Genomic DNA, 21,641 nt, shown 5'->3' on the forward strand with positions numbered 1-21,641 from the left:
CCTTAAACTGACCCACACCACCACACCTGACCCTAACTCTACCCTTAAACTGACCCACACCACCAAACCTGTCACTAACTCTTCCCCGTATCCCACCTCAATATCATCAAAAGTGCTTTGCAATACAATTTGAACACAGTAAGTACATTTTACTTATTTTTTGATGTAAGTACATAATACTTAAGGCCACCTAATATAAAGTGGGGCCACCACACTTGTGATGACAGGTATGTGATGCAACCATACATGTGTGTAAGTATGGCGTTGTGAAATCATCAGCTCTGTATAAGCTTGGAGGTGCCGATCATCAGACAGAGAGGAACTACGCGTCGCAGAGCACGATACTGGCTGACAGTCGAGCGGGGGACGACTATCTGGATGATCTGGTCAGTGTCATGATGACCCCTAAAGGCACCAACAGGCTCCACGTTCCTGAGGTTCGCATTGTAAATGCACAGGTACTGAAAATTATATATAAGTTCTTTCAAAGGCTGGCTTATTGCTTTCTATGAATGTTTGTGTGTATTAGCGCTGTTTAGATGCATGATTGTTTATTATCTATATGCAATTTTGGCCCACTGACCAAATTTTTTTCTTTACAATGATTGGTTTCACATGTGACTGAAGACTGGAGTAATGATGTGGAAAATTCAGCTTTGATCACAGGAATAAATTACATTTTGTTATATATTTAAATAGAAAGCAGTTGTTTTAAATGTTAGTGATATTTCACAATATTAGTGTTTTACTGTATTTTTGATCAAATAAATGCAATATGATAAAATCTTACTGACCCTAAACTTTTGAATGGTATGTGCCTGCGGTTAGTGAGTATACATAAGAGAGAAAGAATCGTGTCTAATATTTGTCCATTCTTTTGTGTTTTTTAACAGGACGATTATTCCAGGTCAGCGTCTCTGATCAGCCTGAGACCTGAAGAGTTTATTGTGATGCTTCAGAAATCTGGAGGTAGTCTGGGCGTCAGTATCGCTGTAAGTACACTGTTTTATAGGTTTTGAGACAAATTAGGCGCATATAACATTTGTAAAAAGGTGTCACGCCTGTCTAAGGCTTTGGTTATGTTTATGCTTTCTTGGCTTTTATTTTGATATTTTTCATTGTCTTGTTTCCTGGTTGGTCGTGTGATTTTCCTTGCCCCTCATGTGATCTTAGCTGCATCCCAATTCACCTACTTATACTACGTCCTAAAAGTATGTACTCTTTTTTGAGTTCAAGTTCAAGAGTTTTATTTATCACATACACAGTTATACAGAATACAACCGGCAGTGAAATGTAAACAGGTCCGCTCCATGGACAGCAAATAACAATTAACAAAAAAAGCACAATAAATTATAAAATAGGAATAGGATAAAGGTGCTATATATATATACATATGTAGAATTATGAATAAATCAAGTAAAAGAAATAAGAGATGTGGAATAAAATAAGTGAGATAAAGTAAACTGGAGACTATAAAAATAAATACGTGGATAACAGAAGTGCAGGAGTGTAATGTGCAAACAGCATTATAATGAGTAGTTACATGGAACACAAGAATAAAGTGCAGTGCAATATCAGTATGTGAGTTTGTTAGTACTGAGTGAGGTGAAGTCACATGTAGTTAAGTGACAGCGTTCAGGAGTCTGATGGCCTGTGGGAAGAAACTCCTCCTAAGTCTCTCAGTTTTCTGAGCGTGTAGCAGAAAAGTATCCAAGCTTCGGGACATACTACTTTGCCATATTTAACGGACTCTGTCGCTTAGTTACGTGCATCCCGTCACCGTTTAACTGCCCTGTCAATCATCGTCAGATTCGTCACAGTTCAAATCCTCCACATTCAGTTTAATCTCCTGCCGTATAGGAGAGAAAGCCGCACGTTCATCTGCCATGTGTGTGTCTTTAATGCAGAGACTCTCCTCATGTGTTTGCAGTTTAAATATAATGATGCATTTAAAAGTTAATGACCAAACATGTCATTACAAAAGTTCACAATGCTGCTGCAGGTGAAATATAATGTGGACAACACTGTATAAATATAAATTAAAAAATAAAAAGTATAAATATACTTTTGTCAGGTTAAATATTGATAGTCACTCAAACCCCTTTATCTAAACGTCTCAACTTAACCGTCGAACTCGCACATCCGTCATGTTTGTAGTTTTTTAACGCTTTTTATCCGCGTTTGTAGTTCTAATCGAATCCTCGTCCAACTCGCAATGGGTTGTGGGCAATATCAGGTGTTAGAGTGCCCATCGATCCATACTTCGACTTCGGACCGGAAATAGTAAACCATCTGGGAATCTTTGGGATACTCTTTTCAACACACTACGATTTGGGATATACTAATTATATTTTCGAATACTATTTAGTATGGATAGTATGCGAATTGGGACGCAGCGCTTTAGAGTCTTTTGGTCCCTTTAGTTAATGTGCCCTGATTGGTTTCTTTGTCTCGTGTATTCTCATTGGTCTTAGCTGGTTGTCAGTTTTGTCTTTTACCCGACGCAACAAAGTGATGCTCTGGAGTTTTTGAGGTCACTGGAGTCCCAGTTGCATGGGATGCAGGAGAAAGAAATGACTCGTGGGCTCCTGCAAAATATAATGATCTAATATTAACAGCATGCAGAAGTCTATCACTGGAGATTGTGTTAGCATTGTATGTGAAATTGGAAAGAATAGCCTATAGACATCAGCCTTCATGGCCGCCACATCGGAATCCACAAAAGTTATCTCAAGGGGTTTGGGACTGGTATCCAATGTGGCAGTCAGTGCAGCTGTGAAAATGTTGCAGGTGGTCTCAGCTCTTCCAAGTCCCGTGGTCTCAAGTCTGGTGATCCCAGAGCGCCTATGATGGCAACCACGTGTGTTTGAGCCACACACACTTTCCCAGCCTTCCAAGGCAGCGGTGTCTGCATGTGAACCCTGTCTACCCACTCGCAACCAAAGGGTCCGTCTCTGAAATTTCTGCCAGCTCTTTTATGGCGCCGGATGCCGTCCATGAAATCACTGTGTCCCAAGCCACGGTCCTAGAAGACATCCACAAACTAACTGTGTCCCATGCCACAGTCACAAAGGCTGTATAAGAATGAACTGTCCTATGCTATGGAGGCCATCCACAAACTAACTGTCCCCCATGCCATGGACAGAAAGGGCTTCCACAAACTGTGTCCCATGCCATGGTGGCCATCCAAAAGCTAAAAGTGTCCCATACCATGGAGTCTGTCATGCACATTCATATTACATGTTCAGTCTATAGGCGTGTAGTTTTTCTTTACAAAATGACATCGCAATCTACTGGCCTAGCCTACTGCGTTTTTAATCATTTTTGATGATTTTGATGTTGTCTGTACACAAAAAACGCAAAGGAACAACTTGTAGTTTTCAGTACATCGTTGTCATATAAACGTACCCTAAATTAATTTAGTTAAGTTCAAATACATTTTCCACTTTGTTTAGCAAGTATATTAGTATCAATGTACTAGTAGTATACTTGTAAGGGTGGATCGCCTACAGTGGTTCTGACTGCAGGGTTGCCGAACGACTAAAGAAACGTTATCAGCGTGATGGTAGAAAACTGTACATTTCTTGTCTATAACCACCCACTGCAACTTATACCAACGACGGAAATAAGCGCAGTTACAATAGCAAAATATGTGGGAGAGCGTTGCTTTAATGTGACTATATTGTATTGCAATAGGGAGCACTTCAAAGTCAATACCAAACCAAAACTAGTTAGCAAATAATTTATAATTGAAAGAATTTAATGACAAAATCCGGTTATGGTTACACTTAAAATAGTTACAAAATAGATGAATGAGATGATAAAACTTATACCATTAATCGTACCCAGCATGTGTAGAATGTTACCTGAGAGATAGAGAGAGATAAAGAGAGACAGAAAGATAGAAAGAGAGAGAAAAAGAGAGAGCAAAGAGAAGAGCCAAAGAAGGCCCTAGAAGAGACAGCCAGAGAAAAAGACAGCGTCAGAGGAAAGAGACCCCCAGAGAAAAGAGAGACCTCAGAGGAAGAAGACCTCCAGAGGAAAGGAGAGAGACCTTCAGAGAAAGAAGACCCAGAGAAAAGAAAAGACCTCGAGCAACAGTTGCAATCTTCTTTTATGCATCCCTTGACCATGTGACTGAAACCCTGAGACATTCAAACTGACCAGTCAGACCAGACTTCCCCCACTGTACTACAGGTGTGGCACCATTTGGCCTACAGGCCCTAAACATCTCTTTGTCTTTAGGAATCCCAAACAGCCCCACTGATAAGAGAGAGGGGGGTGAAACACAGTAAAACAAATGTCTTTGTTCAAAGAAAAATATCAAAATATCTTTGATTATTTTGGATTCTTTCATACTTGTATGTTCAACATTTAAATACTTCTAGGTACTAAATTGGCCCACTTTTTTGTTTTAGAAAGTATATTTTTAATTGACGTAACTATTTTGCATTTAAGTTTTTAGATTGCAGCTATTCAATTACAACAGGGGTTAGTTACTAGTAAACTAACTGTATAACTATGAATTCACTTAAACACAACTACATGCCAAGTATAGAGTATGTAATTGTACTTAAGTAACTCTTAATCAATTAAGTACAAGCCTAGACTTTTCTGTATACTTGTCTATATAAGCTGAGTATACTTAAATATAATTTCTATGCAAGTAAGTAAGCTAATAGCAAACTTCTTTTGCAAGAGAAGAAATATTATTTATACCGGCGAAACTTTGAGGTAGTTTTTGTACGTCTGCTGCTCCATTGGCTTCCACAGGGTCAGTAGTATCACAGAAGGCCAAACGGAGTCAGCTGCCAAAGGACAAAGTGCAAGAGTGGACACATGACTATGGCTATACACATGTGGAAGGGGAAAGCACCAGAAAGCACATGCTATACAGGCTACGTCTAAGCGGGGTTAAGTAGTTTAAGAGGCATTTACTAAATGTCACAGAGTTTAGGAGACAATACCATCAGACACTGAATCCATTATTCTGCTGCTACCTGCATGTCTTTGGGAGGTCCCTTTTGAGACATACACTTTAACATAATTTTAAAAAGAAATAACGACTATGAACTAAATGTTCTGTTTTATTTCCACAAGGGGATCTTATCAAAGGAAGTTAAAATGTTGTATGACTATGTGTCTTGATGTCTGAATATACAGGGAGGAGTGAACACAGGTCTCCGTTATGGAGGTATTTACATCAAGAGTCTGGTACCTGGTGGAGTGGCCGAACGAGATGGACGAATCCAGACAGGTACACATTACTGTTCTTACTGCGATCATAGATACTGTGGAAAGTGTCATGGATCTGCGTCTTTGCTCTGTAGTTCAGTAAATGGTTGCAAGAATGCATCAGTTTGGTTGAGTCATTTATGAAGACTAGGGAATGATGATAGTGTGTGTGTGTGTGTGTGTGTGTGTGTGTGTGTGTGTGTGTGTGTGTGTGTGTGTGTGTGTGCGTGCGTGCGTGCGTGCGTGCGTGCGTGCGTGCGTGCGTGCGTGCGTGCGTGCGTGCGTGCGTGCGTGCGTGCGTGCGTGCGTGCGTGCGTGTGTTTCAGGAGACAGACTTTTGGAAGTGGACGGCACCAGACTGCAGGGATTCACAGATCAGCAGGCGGCTGAATGTTTGGCAAGAACAGGCGAGGTAAGCTCTCTCTCTCTCTCTCTCTCTCTCTCTCTCTCTCTCTCTCTCTCTCACTCTCTCTCTCTCTCTCTCTCTCTCTCTCTCTCTCTCTCGGCAACTTCACACCAGTCCCTTCTTTATGCAATCAGCTCAGCTGTAATCACCGCTTCCTTCTAGGAATTAATTGATTAAATTAATTGAAGTCAGAAGTTAACCCTATGAAGCCTACTGTATCATATTTGGTGCGTGAAAGCCCTTTACATTTACAAACCCGATTCCAAAAATGTTGGGACACTGTACAAATCTCATAAACTTATATTTTATATACAATAAACTATACTGTAGATAACATATCAATGTTGAAAGTGAGATATTTTGAAATGTCATGCTAAATATTGGCTCATTTTGGATTTCATAAGAGCTACACATTCCGAAAAAGTTGGGACAGGTAGCAATAAGAGGCCGGAAACAGTTGGAGGACCATATAAGTAACAGTTGAAGGACCAATTTGCAACTTATTAGGTCATTTGGCAACATTATTGGGTATAAAAAGAGCCTCTCAGAGTGGCAGTGTCTCTCAGAAGTCAAGATGGGCAGAGGATCACCAATTCCCCCAATGCTGCGGCGAACAATAGTGGAGCAATATCAGAAAGTAGTTTCTCAGAGAAAAATTGCAAAGAGTTTGAAGTTATCATCATCTACAGTGCATAATATCATCCAAAGAGTCTGGAACAATCTCTGTGCGTAAGGGTCAAGGCCGGAAAACCATACTTGATGCGCGTGATCTTCAGCCCTTAGGCAGCACTGCATCACATACAGGAATGCTACTGTAATGGACATCACAACATGGGCTCAGGAATACTTCCAGAAATCATTGGTAAACACAATCCACCGTGCCATTCGCCGTTGCCAGCTAAAACTCTATAGGTCAAAAAAGGTATATCCAAGTTTTTGAACAACATATGCTTCAATCCAGACGTCATCCTTTTCAAGGAAGACCTTGCATTTTCCAACATGACAATGCCAGACCACATACTGCATCAATTACAACATCATGGCTGCATAGAAGAAGGATCCGGGCACTGAAATGACCAGCCTGCAGTCCAGATCATTCACCCATAAGCCCCGTTTCCACCACAGGAACTTTACCCAGGAACCAGGAACTTTGGGTGGTACTTCGTGTGTTTAGACCGCAGGAACCAGGGTCTAAATGAAGTTCCGGGTAAATATTTCCCCCTCCAAACGGCCCTACTCGCGAGGTAGTACTTTTTCAAAGTTCAGGAACTTTCGAGGGCGGGACTTGGGCGCTGAACATGCTGATTGGTTTAGATCAAGCAGCATTTTATTTCAACGGGCATTTTTAAAAGTCTTGCGAGGTTCAGTCTCGTTCAGTAAATATCACTCTTGCTCTCTGTCTGGTGGCGTGCGTTCGTCTCAGCCATCTCACGTGCAATGTCCGTAATAGCTGATAATAATATACATTGTCATTTTAAATCTAGCTTTACAAGCTTTCTGAATATGCTGCATGCTGCTGAATCTGCATATTAGTGCTCTTTTCTGTCGTTGTTAATTACCTTAGTAAACCTATACATAACCAGCAAAAGCAGCACAGCTTGAATCTCTTCCATACTCGTTATTAATTTTTTTTCACCATGTAAACGACCTGACCGATTACTTTTAAGTGTGCGTCCTTACATTACGTGACAGCGCGCGCCGCGCTCATGTTGACAAGAGAGGAAAGTTAATTTTTCAGAGTGGTAAACTTTTTATTTCGTAAGTTATGAAGATAATGTTGGAGTAATGACACAGCGTATATTGCCACGGGCAGTTTTTACTTTAACTGCGCCTGACAGAACTTTTTTTTTCTGAGATGATTATTACACTTTACAACAAATAAATAGCTATAAATAACACTGTATTAGTCCTGGTGGCCGTTAAGAGTTGCTATGGCTACAGTAAACACACTCCAGCTGCTGGAGAAAACAGCGTTGACATTTTTGATGCGGCAGACAAACTGCATGTGACAAAATGATTGTTATTGAAAGTCACCACATGTAAACACCAGATCGGTTTAGATAACGTCTCATGTAAATAGTCCATCTTTCAATCGGTACACACAAAAATGATTACTGCAGTAAGACATGTCCGTCACTGACTTGGAGGAACAGTCGCGCGCAGTCCTATCACCGGACTAATTTGCCTAATGTTCACGGTACTTTAGATCGCGGTGGAAACGCAGACAGTTGCAGGTCTGGGGGGAAGAAAAGTTCCTGTAAAAAAGTTCCTGGTACAAATTGTTCCGGGTAATTTTGGTGGAAACGGGGCTATAGAAAACATTTGGTGCATCATAAAGAGGAAGATGCGACAAAGAAGACCTAAGACAGTTGAGCAACTAGAAGCCTGTATTAGACAAGAATGGGACAACATTCCTATTCCTAGACTTGAGCAACTTGTCTCCTCAGTGCCCAGACGTTTGCAGACTGTTATAAAAAGAAGGGGTGAAGCCACACAGTGGTAAACATGGCCTTGTCCCAACTTTTTTTAAATGTGTTGTTTCCATGAAATTTAAAATCAACTTATTTTTCCCTTAAAATTATAAATGTTCTCAGTTTAAACATGTAATATGTCATCTATGTTTTATTCTGAATAAAATATTGAAATTTGAAACTTCCACATCATTGCATTGTATTTTTATTCACAATTTGTACAGTGTCCCAACTTTTTTGGAATCAGGTTTGTACATCATTCTCAAAACTTTGCTGTAAATCTACTACATGCCTTATCTGATTGATATTTTCTACTTTTTAGTAAGTAAAATGCATTTTAGAATCATTGTTAAAATATCCACCTTCAGCACCTTCAGGTCTTTTTGCTTTAAACCCTCTACTGATTTTTAATAAGTAAACATAAGAATAACTCTTATATTGTATTTTATATTGCGAGGTGAACACTTACTGGGCTGAAGCAACTTTGGATTATCCATACATTATTTTTCAGAAAAATCAAATCTGAAAAAAAAATGTCATCTCTCAATCATCATTGTATTGCATTGTCTTATAAAACTATGCATTTAAATCACATCTTACTAAGACATATCATTGACAGATATAGAGACTGAGACTGACAGATATATCATTGACAGATATAGAGACTGGTGACTGATGTTTATATGCATTTTATGGAAATAGTCTGATATGCTTTAATAAAGATCTCATTGTTTTATTAGCAGGATTTAATCTTTAATCGCCATAAAAGCCTGATGTATCAAAACATGAAATATTCTATTATTTTCTATGAGCCTTTAGGCTGCTATCGATTGTGATTGCAAAACAAATAAACATTGACGAATATTCATGCAGCTTTTTTTCCATAGAGTTTATGAATACAAATGTCAAGAATCAAGATGACAAAAAAACTAAAGATTGTCTCATGATAATTGCTGTTGTATGGCTTCAGAAAGCTTGGGATATAGTTCACAAATCATATTGACTACTTTTAAGAGAAGGCTGATAGATGTGGTCAGATCACTTGAGCTGAACTGATATCAGTGATCTGTGGCTGTGTGTGCAGGTGGTGAGTCTGATGCTGGAGCGGGACGGAGGCTCTGTGCTTCAGCAACGCCCGATAAAGCCTGAGTTACGAAACACACTCACGGTCCGCGCACCGAGTCCTATGAGGAGCAGCTGCCCTGCCATCACCATGACCAGACCCTTCGGCGTCAAGCCCAGAGACTACAGCTTCGTGACGGACGGTAATGAAAAGATGCATGAACATGCACCCCTTTAACGGTGTATACACTGATTCAGATTATGTACTACCATTTCAGTGTGAAGACGACTACAGCACCATATTCACCCTTTTAAACCATCTTACGACTATTGAATATCATCAAAAAGCTAAAAATAACAGAATATATTAACCTTTCTCTCCGAGCTCATTCAGACCTTTTGGTTTTATAGTCACCATGAAATAAATTCTGATGTTTATATGGAATATTGCAGTGTTTCTTATAAATGATTTATCCGTGCACGTCATCATTTTAATCTTGAATCAGAATTACTTTCCCTCCTCTTGCAGTGACATCTCTTTTGTCCTCCTCTCACTCACATGAGATCCACCAATAGCAAACCACAACAACACAATTAATTCCCCACAGACACAATCATGCCCTGCATTACATTTGTTCTTGTTTCAAAAAGCTGTTTTACTTAGATATTCGTCATAAAAAGGAAAGAAAAGACGGTCGCAACGACTGTTTCATGCCAGTTTAAAAATCTCAGGAACACTGAGATGGTCTTGAGATGTCTTTTTATTCCCTTAAAGTCCCCCTGTAGTCAATAATTGTATCCCTTAAAACTCATCTTTGCTCACCAAAATAACATTTTTAAATGTTTTTTTTTGCCTGTGAATTTTTTTAATTTATTCATGCCTTAAAAAAGCTTGAACGTAACTCTACACCCTCGCTTCATTTATTATATGCGGAGTCATGCATATGAAAATTAGCCCCGCCTCCACTCACTCGCACAGGCTCATCTCGATGTATCAGAATGGTAATATGTTTTATGAATCGCTCACTACAACTTCAGACACATAATGGTAATTAATATGATTAGCCTTTGGGTTGACTACATTATCAAACAGCTAATGATGTGTCGCTAATTTTACACAAACCTGTTCAAACTTATGCCTTCTAAAAATCAGCATCCTTAGAAACGCTTTTAAAGGGGGGGTGAAATGCTGTTTCATGCATACTGATCTTTTTACACTGTTAAAGACTTGGAATCCCATACTAAACATAGACAAAGTTTCAAAAGTTAAGGTGGACGTTTGATGGGAGTATTTCTTTGTCAAAAATACTACTTCCGGTTAGTCATAAGTTTCGGCAAGTTTTTTGAGATCATGCGTCCCCTTTGACGTTAATGGGGGCGGAATTTCCTTGTATGGGCCTTACAATTCTACCGGAAGCGCGTGAGAGAGAGCGAGGGAGAGAGAGAGAGGGAGAGAGAGAGAGAGCGAAAGCAACAGGCTACGCCCATCAAAGCGCTGGCTTGTAGGATGCTAAACAGGTGATATAACCAGTAGCTACTGACTTACCCACTGATAGGCCGGCGGTCGATCTGTATTAGCACTTTCCTCACGCAACGGGCGAATCACTTTCCTCACAGAGCGAATCACTTTCCTCACGCGGCGGGCGAATCACTTTCCTCACTGAGCGAATCACTTTCCTCACAGAGCGAATCACTTTCCTCACGCGGCGGGCGAATCACTTTCCTCACTGAGCGAATCACTTTCCTCACAGAGCGAATCACTTTCCTCACGCGGCGGGCGAATCACTTTCCTCACTGAGCGAATCACTTCCTCACAGAGCGACTCACTTTCCTCACTGCAGCGCGCTGCTGCACACGTCATTATTTAGCTCCGCTCACACGACACGCCCCCACCCGCTCGGCTTTTTTCGGAAAGACTCGGAACAGCGCATCTTTCTTATATAATTATAAAAAAAATAAAGACTTTTCGGAGATATGCAGGATGCAATGCTACTCTATAGGTACTCAAGATTGACATGACACTGACTGAAACTGAGTGTTTCACCCCCCCTTTAAAAATCCTGGGAAAACCTGGCTTCTCTTGAGACTCCCCTTCACAGCAGTTAATGATATGCTAAAGCCCCACCCGTCTTATGACGTGATTGGTTACAAGGTAGTTTAAAAACACCAATGATTTCAAACCACGTTTTTTAACCTGTCTTTGGTTCACTGCAGTTTTAAGGAGAAAATACTCAACAATAGTGTTGACTTATGAATCTGCACATGGTTTGTCTGAAAGCATATTAAAATACACCACATACAAACAAAATTAAAAACTAGATTTCCACCACATGGAGACTTAAAAGAAACACACAGATGCCCTGTCCGCCGTGCTTCAGGATTACCTCCACAGGTCTGGCTTACATGTGTCTATTTCTGTCCCTAGATAACATTCAGGAAGTGACTCTTAAGAAGAGACTGAACGGTCTGGGCTTCAGCTTTTTGATCTCAGAGCTGGACACTTCCCTCGACTTTGGCTCCATCGTGCGAATAAGAGCGCTGTTCCCAGGTCAGCCTGCAGAGGAGAGTGGCAAGATTCAGGAGGGAGACGTCATTCTGTCGATTAACGGACAGCCATTGAAGGGCTTGTCCCATCAGGTAACAAGGGAGCTTTTCTTTAACCATTCCAGACATGATAGGATTATTAACGTAAACCATGTGAAGGGCCTGGACTTGTTGATTAGGGTCCAATTATTCCTTTATGGGAAAACAAAGAGATATCAACCAAAACCATATTTACTCTTAAATTGACATTTGGCCTCTGAATTGTGACCCTACAGCAAGTGCTGCAGTTATTGAGGAACTGTCCTGCAGAGGTGCAGCTGGTTCTCTGCCGTCCTGCTCAAGGTATGGAGGGAACGCACAACACCCACAACAGACTTAATCTGTTATTACATTAATACTACAGGTCAAAAGTGTGGAATCAGTTTTCTGAACATTAAATCAATTGTAATTTGTTTTAAATAATAAATACTATTGCAATTTAAAATAACTGTTTTCTATGTGAACATAAACTAAAATGTCATTTTTTCAGGGTTCCCACTTGTCCTGGAAAACACATGGAAAATAAGAGGAAATGTAAAATGTCCTAGAAATGTATTTTTTTTTATAAAGTTCTTTGGTTTTCAGCAATTAAACATTAAATTTCGCATCAATTACATCAAAACAATTTTTTTTAAATGATTTTAACACGTGATTAAAAACTGATTTTATAGTTAAGTCATGGCAATAAACTATGGAAGCTTGTTTCTGCCACTGAATAAAACAAAAAAGGTAATTGCAACTTTTTATCTCACAATTAAAAAAAAGGTCTAGCAATTGCAATTTTACATTATTGTGATATGTTATAAAGTACAAATTGCAAGATATAATTGTTATAAATTCAGATTTGCATGATATAAACTCGCAATTCTGTCTTTTTCTCACAATTGCGAGTTTATTTCTCGCAAATCTTACTACTTTTCTCAGAACAGTGAGATATAAACTCGCAGTTGCGACTTATAAAGTCCAATTCTGAGGTGGAAAAAGACTGACCTTTTTCAGACTTGCGAGTTTATATCTCACAATTCTGACTTTATAAATGTCTGAGTTTATTTTGCAATTATGTAAACTCACGTTTGCGATAAAAAGTAAGAATAGCACGATAAAAAGTCATAATTACCTTTTTTCTAATTCTCTAATTCTATTTGGCATGATTTTTAGCCTGACGTGGTCATACTCAATTCTAGTCAGAATATGAGTCTGAAACTGCTCCATTGGGCTGTGATCATGGGGCGTGTTTCAACCGAACCAGGAAAGACCTCGATCGGACAGACCGACTACCAATCAGAGCAACGAAGTGACGTCAACAGAGCTCAACTGCACTGTGTTGCCAAGTCCGCGTTTTTTTTACGTGGGTTGTTTTCTATGTCCGCGGGTTGAAGCGACTATTATGTGATGTATAGACCCATGAGTGCGAATTTTAGCAGCAACCTTGCCAAAATAACACACATTTTACCCCCAAACACCATTGCTTCCCCGGAGAACCCCCCCCCCCCCCCCACACACACACCTAAAAATGTTGTGGGCGGGGCTAAGTTCGGCTGGCATCCAGGCTACATGATTTTATTTGGAGTGAGTCTTTTATTCCCGCCGTAGTAAAAATGATAATGTCCTGGAAAAGTCCTGAAAAATGATCGCTGAAAAAGAGTGGGAACCCTGTTTATTCCTGTGATCAAAGCATCTTTACTCCAGTCTTAGTGTCACATGATCCTTCACAAATCTTTCAGATAAGATGATGTGCTGCTCAAGAAACATTTGTGATTATTATTATCAGTGTTGAAATGTGTTTGCTGTGTTAGGGGAGATTTTCTTAAAAGAAACTCATTCACATTCAATCACTGAAGACTGGAGTAATGATGGTGAAAATCAGCTTTGATTACAGGAATAAATTACAGTTTAAAATATATTCACATAGAAACCAGTTAATTCACTGTATTATGCTTTTTACTTTAATTTGTCAAAAACATTCAGCCTTGGTGAGCAGAAGAGATTTCTTTCAAAAACATAAATCTTAATGATTCCAAACGTTTGACCGATAGTGTAGCTTATGCAAATTCATATATTTTTTTTATTTTTATGAAATATTCAAAGTGAATAATGTCACTGATTTGTGTTTACAGTAACATGGAATCATATTTTATGTTGTTCAGGAACACTTCCACCTATATCTGAGAAAATTGGCCAACTGACCTGCAGCTGAACCACGAAAGACGTCAAATTAAATGCTGGGAAGGTTAAGAGTAATCCTGGGGCATTATGGGAGAGGACGGATCCTTCAGAGGAGTTGGTCAAAACAGAGTGGAGCTAGAGAGTTGAAGTGAATGATGCGCTGCGCACAAGTAAACAAGAGTTTATGTAAAATTATCATTTTTCTAAACAGCCAAATTGATTTCTGTGACTCTACCGAAATTCTTTGAAAGGGAAAATCTAGATGTCGCACTTTAATTATCTCGACTTCTGCTTTAAAGTCAGTGTTGCTTGATTTTTTCTCCTCCAAATGTTACAGGAGACCTCTGAAATTACCTCTGAAATGTCTCAGACACACACACACACACACACACACGCTCTTAATGCTTTCTAGGGATAATCCTGAACTTGTAAAAGCAAGGTCAACATGTGCAGGATCTCAGCGCTTAATCTAGTCACACCTTGACTGAACATGTTTTAGAGTGCCAGCCAGACTTGACTATCATTACCACTGCACTTTAAGAGCTCAACTACAAGAGTGTCCTTTATTTTACTGAAGGAATGTTGTTTGTTTCTACAGGTCCTGTCAAATACAAAAAGGAAGCGGCATGAGTGTTTGAACTCTTACAATGACCCGCGGTGCTGATCATTTCCTGCTTCTTTACTTGACTGGATAAAAAAGCGAGTGTCAGTAAGCCCTTATGTATTAATGATGTTTATGAAACACACCCACACCACTCTTTAATTCCAGTCTTTGACGCACGCCCCTTCTTATGAAAAGCACAATGTGCTCTGATTGGTCAGCTGGATCAGTGTGTTGTGATCAAGGGGGTAATCTAGCACTCAGAAAGCGTTCCACCCATAGGGGCGGCCATGTCTAACCAAGCCATCACCTGCTGTTAGCATCTCATTGACTCCCATTCATTTTTGAGTCACTTTGACAGTGAATAACTTTACATCTGAGACGTTTAAAGACTCCATTTGTCCTTTGTTTATTTATAAAGAAACACGACAATGTATAAAAGGCTCCGTTACCTTGTATCTTACACTATCGCCCCGCAGAAGCTGTTTTTGTAAAAATAGGCTAACGATTGCGTCATAACCAACATGACTCTGTCGCACAGTTGAGAAATTACCTTATAGACAAGAGGAGACGCTCAGAAGCAATCTTTTACTGTCTATGAGACGGTCGGGGGGACGTGGAGACATAAAGTCTGATAAAGTCAAGGGGGAAGAATGGGGAGAAGCCCATAGTGAGCCAAAAGCAACAGGAGAAAATATTTAAAGGGGGGGTGAAATGCTGTTTCATGCATACTGATCTTTTTACACTGTTAAAGACTTGGAATCCCATACTAAACATAGACAAAGTTTCAAAAGTTAAGGTGGACGTTTGATGGGAGTATTTCTTTGTCAAAAATACTACTTCCGGTTAGTCATAAGTTTCGGCAAGTTTTTTGAGATCATGCGTCCCCATTGACGTTAGTGGGGGCGGAATTTCCTTGTATGGGCCTTACGGACAATTCTACCGGAAGCGCGTGAGAGAGAGAGAGGGAGAGAGCGAAAGCAACAGCCTGCGCGTGAGAGAGAGCGAGGGAGAGAGCGAAAGCAACAGCCTACGCCCATCAAAGCGGGGCTTGTAGGATGCTGGACAGGTGACAATTACACATAGCACATAACAATGTCACCAAAAAAGTGGGTTTTTGGTTGCCAGACCAAGACAGTCCTGCACAGATTCGCCAAAAACCCCGCGTTAAGGCAACAGTGGATGTAATTTGCTTTTCCGGATCAGCAACTGAGTTGCGCGAATGTTTATATCTGTTCGCTGTTTCATAAACAAGGCCCAGCTCGACGCCGAATTTTCCCAATCGCCTAATGCTGAAGGATGGAGCAGTCCCAACGTTAGAAGGGTGAGTGAGACTGCTTTTAGTCACCTTACTGTCTACACAAACCACGCGTAAACACACAAACACACGTGCACAACTGCACTTCCCACATGTACACCTTCAAAGACAAAAATACGACGATATAATTCAAGTATAAATATGTAAATAACACAAGCCGCTAAGCATATTATATAGTTAGTGTATAACTTGTAACTTACCACATACAGACGTCCTGCTCTAGTCGTTTTTGCTGCTGCTCCTGTTCAACTGCAGCCTCTGGGTCTGATTCCGGATCATAGATGTATGGCTGTATCCGATTAAAAGCCATATTTTTATTTTGAATAAAGTTTTTTTCCGCTGTTAGGGATGCACTCGACTCAACACACAGCGCGCTGCTGCACACGTCATTATTTAGCTCCGCTCACACGACACGCCCCCACCCGCTCGGCTTTTTTCGGAAAGACTCGGAACAGCGCATCTTTCTTATATAATTATTAAAAAAATAAAAACTTTTCGGAGATATGCAGGATGCAATGCTACTCTATAGGTACTCAAGATTGACATGACACTGACTGAAACTGAGTGTTTCACCCCCCCTTTAAACAACGTGATTCAGCTTTCACTTTCCACAACTACTAGAAGACCTACAGCTGTCAGACAGGAGGCTCACGTCACATTTACGTCGTCAAGCTCAGTCTGAGCCGGCGCAGTTCACTCAGCCATCAGGAAGTGAGTGCCTCTGATTGGCTTCATTTTTCTGCCGTTGAAGTCAATGGGAACGCTCTGTCCATTTCTTTTACTGTTTATGGTTGTGATTAGTCAAGCGCTTCTAGGATGCTTGGGAAATGTCCCGCCCCTTACCAAAACCGACAGTTTCAACACACTACTAACTTATAGGCCCTGCCTGAATTATTGACATGAGGGATATTGTGACATGTTCGTTCCTGTTAGAAAACTCAAGGCTACATTGGAGACGTTTCAGGGAGTTCAGAAACACTGACACTGATATAGAGATGAACTCCGGCTGGAGGGACGCTTTCATGCTCAAACTGCAACTTCACACACTAAAGAAAGATCAACATGGAAATAGCATAATAATCATTTAATGCATGTTTGATACAAAAAAGCTCAAATGGTCTAAATGAATAAAATAAACTAATACAGTGTCTCATTTTTTTTTTTTTTTTGTACCAACAGCTCGCTCAACATGTGGCAAACTTTGCGCTGAAGCTCAGTTCCCGCAGTTCCAGGCGTTGTCCACAAGGTGGCATTACAGCTTCATAAACTATGTGACCCAAACTTTGAGATGTTACACATTAGTACATACTGAATTCTGTATTAACTGTTAAAACATTAAACTAAGCACACTTTGTCACGTTGATCTTGAAATAAGCTTTCTATAGATGTTTTTTTTTTTTAAATGTCGTTCTGTAGCATTGACACCTAACAATGCTGAAGGCAGCTTACTGTAACATACCGTTTACCTTAAATGCAATGAGAAGCTATTATTTTTTGGTGCCTTGCAGTAAAAAAATAAGATATTACAACAGATATGCCTGTTCAACTAAATTATGTACTGTATGTATTAAAGCTTCTGCCTGATCCTTAACGTTGCAATAAATGCTTCTAAATGTTTCTAAATACATGTAAACGGTTTCATTTTTTTGTTATTTTATTTTTTTTATAAATGTTGCATGGGACAGATAGACGGGTAGGTACATTTATTTTACGTCTGAAAGGATGGATGTTAAGTCATATTATTAGACAGACAGAGAAATAGACATGCAAAATGATGGATGGATGGCCGTCTTTATCTAATCAACATATACTTAAATACACTTGTATTACACTTTGAGTTTTATAACATAAGTTCTCATCATCTTGAGAAGAAACATCTGCAGAATCCATTGAAGGACCTGCGGGATTACAGTTTATTTACAGAACAGCTCTTGCCCTGAAATATTGGCAGAAACAGTTAGCCTGTGTCCATCCTGTCTCACACACACGCGCACACACACACACACACACACACACACACAACAACTGAGGTCACTGACTCATGAGTGGGAAATATTTCACTCAATGTGTCATTAAAACTCATTGTCATTATGCAGGGCTGGAAGGATTACTTAAAAATGCATTCCAGTATCAATGACTAATTACTTATTCAAATGTACAAATAACAATCCAAATATGTTGATCGCTAATGACGTCGAGTTTGAGCGCAGAATCTTGGGACGTGGTCTCACAGCCAGTGGGAAAGAATCGGGATAGGACTCGGGCAGAAATCATGTTGATGGATGTGATTATTAACGTTACTGTAGTGTGAAGCAGAGCAGGAGCGAGTGTTGAGGAGCTGAGCGAGGCCGCTGGAGCGATTGATAATGAGACGAACAACACACTCCTCGCGAGTCACAGATGCCATTTCAGCTTCTCCATCATGAGTGTGAGGTAACGTAGCTCTGTTTATCATATCAGACACATCTGAGTGTGTTGAGATGATGTTATGACGTTACTCTGTGCGTTCGCTCAGGCGGATCACACGAGAATGCGTATAAATAGTAAGAGTGCAATGTCATGGAATGTATACAACAAAACTCATTTTGGCGTGCATATGCTACGCTTTTTTCACATGCATATGATACACATTTTATGGAGTATTATACGGACGAACCCCCCACCCCTTCACCCCATCTTACCCAATAGTGTGTCATACACGCCATATAGTGCGTATCATATGCACGGCAAAAACAGCATAGCATATGTACGCCAAAATAGTTTTGGCGTATACATTCCATAACATTGCACACTTGTACGATTTATACACATTTACATGTGATCGGGTTGCAGGTTGGTTCAATTTGTAATTTGCTGCAGTGAGAGTAAAGCGTTTCTGCAGAATAAAACCGGAAACCGAGGGTAAAACTGAGGGATATGACGCCACTGACAGGCGACTCCCTCAGACGTCCCGGTTCATTGGTTAAAATAGCAATTTTCTGACGATTTACAAATAGTTGGAAACATTTGAGATATTCTAAGAACTCAACTGAACAAAATATATAACACTGGCCTAGTGGTTATTGGATAATTTAATAACCCTCATGTCGTTGGACACCCGTAAGACCTTCGTTCATCTTCAGAACACAAATTAAGATATTTTTGTTGAAAGCTGAGAAAGGTTTCAGAAAGGCCTCCATTGGCATTCAGTCCATTCCCACTGACCCACTCACAAGACACATAAAGGCACTAAAGACGACTTTACAAAGTCCATCTCACTACAGCGGCTGTACAATAGTTATTGTGCGCAAAAAAAAAATCTAAATAATGACTTTATCCGCCAAGATTGTCTTCCGTGTAGGTCTCTGACGTCAACTCACCTGGAACTCAGGCGATAGCGGCTCCTCCTCTTCCGGTTTGTGTATTCGCTATGAGTCGAACGCCGGAGCTGCGTCATATTCTTGCGCATGCGTCAAGTTCACGTCAATAACTTAGTGGATAAAGTCGTTATTTTGATTTTTGTGCGCACAATAACTATTTTCGTTGCATTGTAAAATTATTGTCCAGCCCCTGTAGTGAGATGGACTTTGTATCGACGTCTTTAGTGCCTTTATGGGTCTTGTGAGTGGGTCAGTGGGAATGGACTGAATGCCAATGGAGGTCTTTCTGAAGCCTTTCTCGGCTTTCAACAAAAATATCTTCATTTGTGTTCTGAAGATGAACGAAGGTCTTACGGGTGTCCAACGACATGAGGGTGAGTAATTAATGAAATAATAATCATTTTTAGGTTTAAGACAAAATGTTACATAGTACACCTTTAAATACCCAAGCTAGTCAAAAGTAGTACAGGTACTCATATAAGGTATGAGGGTAAAAAAAAAGAGTTTCTAGTCAATTTTTTGTTAAGAAAAAACAAATGATTCTAAAATAAAAAGTCAACTTTGGGACAAAAAATCTATGTAAAAACCATCTACAAACGCGCTATAAGTCTGTCGTTCACCACACTGTCTCACATTTTCTCTGCGCCTTTTTTAGGAAATCCAACTTTTAAAAACACATCTTGAGACCCCAGTGATCTGTTCCATGTGAACGGAGGAACCACCAAACTGCTTTTAAAGAGCATAGATGATGACACTATATGGGTTTGTTTTACATTCTCTATAACCTCAATGTCCTGTAACGTTTCCCACAGGAGACAGCGGCGAGCCAGAGGAATAAATCATTCTGCTGTATCTGTCGATGGCGGATCATAAAATGCCTATTGCTCCCAATAAACGTTCACTTTCATTTCCACACTGGGATGGTTTTGGGTGGCCAGAGATATTATAGTATGGATGCCCGTTTTTTATTGTGAGGAAATCGTGGAGCCTTCATGTAACACACGGCTCAAACGGTCACGACTGCAGGGAGGAAGTGTGTCACGTCACAGACAAGGGAAAAGGGTGCGAGGACTCAAGTGCAGAAAATGATAATTTATTATAAAATAAAACATAAACTCAAAACAAAACCCACGAGGGGAAAAACACATAATAGAATAATATAAATACAAACTTAAACAAACCAACAGAATCACGGGGAGGACGGAAGACGCAGACATTACACAAGGATCCAACACAGACTGACAAACACAAGGAGATTATAAAGGGAACAAACAAGGCAGATAATGAGGGAGAACAGGTGGGGCAAATGAACCAATAATCAGATAACAAGAAGGGCGGGGTTGACAGTAGACATGACAAACCCACATGTGCACACAAGACAGGACAGGCATGTGACATTACCCCCTCCTTAAGGAGCGGCTACCAGACGCTCCACTAGGGACGGGCGGGACAGACCAGGGCGGGACGGGAGGGATAGACCAGGGCGGGACGGGAGGGACAGACCAGGGCGGGACGGGAGGGACAGACCAGGGCGGGACGGGAGGGACAGACCAGGGCGGGACGGGAGGGACAGACCAGGGGGGCACGGGAGGGACAGACCAGGGGGGCACGGGAGGGACAGACCAGGGGGGCACGGGAGGGACAGACCAGGGGGGCACGGGAGGGACAGACCAGGGGGGCACGGGAGGGACAGACCAGGGGGGCACGGGAGGGACAGACCAGGGGGGCACGGGAGGGACAGACCAGGGGGGCACGGGAGGGACAGACCAGGGGGGCACGGGAGGGACTGACCAGGGGGGCACGGGAGGGACTGACCAGGGGGGCATGGGAGGGACAGACCAGGAAGAAACAGACAAGGGAGGGGTAAACAAGGGAGGGACAAGGAAAACAAAAAGTTCAAGAGGCCACGGTGGCACACAAAGTTCGAATGGCCAGGACGGCCCGCCGAGTTCAGGCGGCCCGCAGAGTTCAGGCGGCCAGGGCGGCGCGGTGAGAGCAGGACTCCTGGGTGGCGCGGTGAGTGCAGGGGGTGCCAGGGAGGAGCGGTGAGAGCAGGACGCCTCAGCGGCGCACGGAGAGCAGGACGCCTCAGCGGCGCACGGAGAGCAGGACGCCTCAGCGGCGCACGGAGAGCAGGACGCCTCAGCGGCGCACGGAGAGCAGGACGCCTCAGCGGCGCACGGAGAGCAGGACGCCTCAGCGGCGCACGGAGAGCAGGACGCCTCAGCGGCGCACGGAGAGCAGGACGCCTCAGCGGCGCACGGAGAGCAGGACGCCTCAGCGGCGCACGGAGAGCAGGACGCCTCAGCGGCGCACGGAGAGCAGGACGCCTCAGCGGCGCACGGAGAGCAGGACGCCTCAGCGGCGCACGGAGAGCAGGACGCCTCAGCGGCGCACGGAGAGCAGGACGCCTCAGCGGCGCACGGAGAGCAGGACGCCT

At 41.6% G+C, this 21,641-nt stretch overlaps 1 protein-coding gene across 1 annotated transcript in view; it reads left to right on the top strand.

Annotated features, from left to right (window-relative positions):
• Positions 1–17,432, top strand: part of frmpd2 (FERM and PDZ domain containing 2) — a 48,299-nt gene extending 30,867 nt beyond the window's left edge. Inside the window, exons 21-30 of the mRNA XM_067430161.1 lie at positions 280–458; positions 894–992; positions 5,164–5,257; positions 5,562–5,647; positions 9,197–9,377; positions 11,600–11,811; positions 11,994–12,060; positions 13,905–14,093; positions 14,522–14,632; positions 17,022–17,432. Of these exons, the coding sequence (XP_067286262.1) occupies positions 280–458; positions 894–992; positions 5,164–5,257; positions 5,562–5,647; positions 9,197–9,377; positions 11,600–11,811; positions 11,994–12,060; positions 13,905–13,954 (968 nt within the window). The 3' untranslated portion in view covers positions 13,955–14,093; positions 14,522–14,632; positions 17,022–17,432. The remainder of the gene's footprint in view (positions 1–279; positions 459–893; positions 993–5,163; positions 5,258–5,561; positions 5,648–9,196; positions 9,378–11,599; positions 11,812–11,993; positions 12,061–13,904; positions 14,094–14,521; positions 14,633–17,021) is intronic.
• The last annotated feature ends 4,209 nt before the right edge of the window (positions 17,433–21,641 follow it).

The sequence above is a fragment of the Pseudorasbora parva genome, chromosome 21, assembly GCF_024679245.1.
Source record: "Pseudorasbora parva isolate DD20220531a chromosome 21, ASM2467924v1, whole genome shotgun sequence".
Classification (NCBI taxonomy): Eukaryota; Metazoa; Chordata; class Actinopteri; order Cypriniformes; family Gobionidae; genus Pseudorasbora; species Pseudorasbora parva.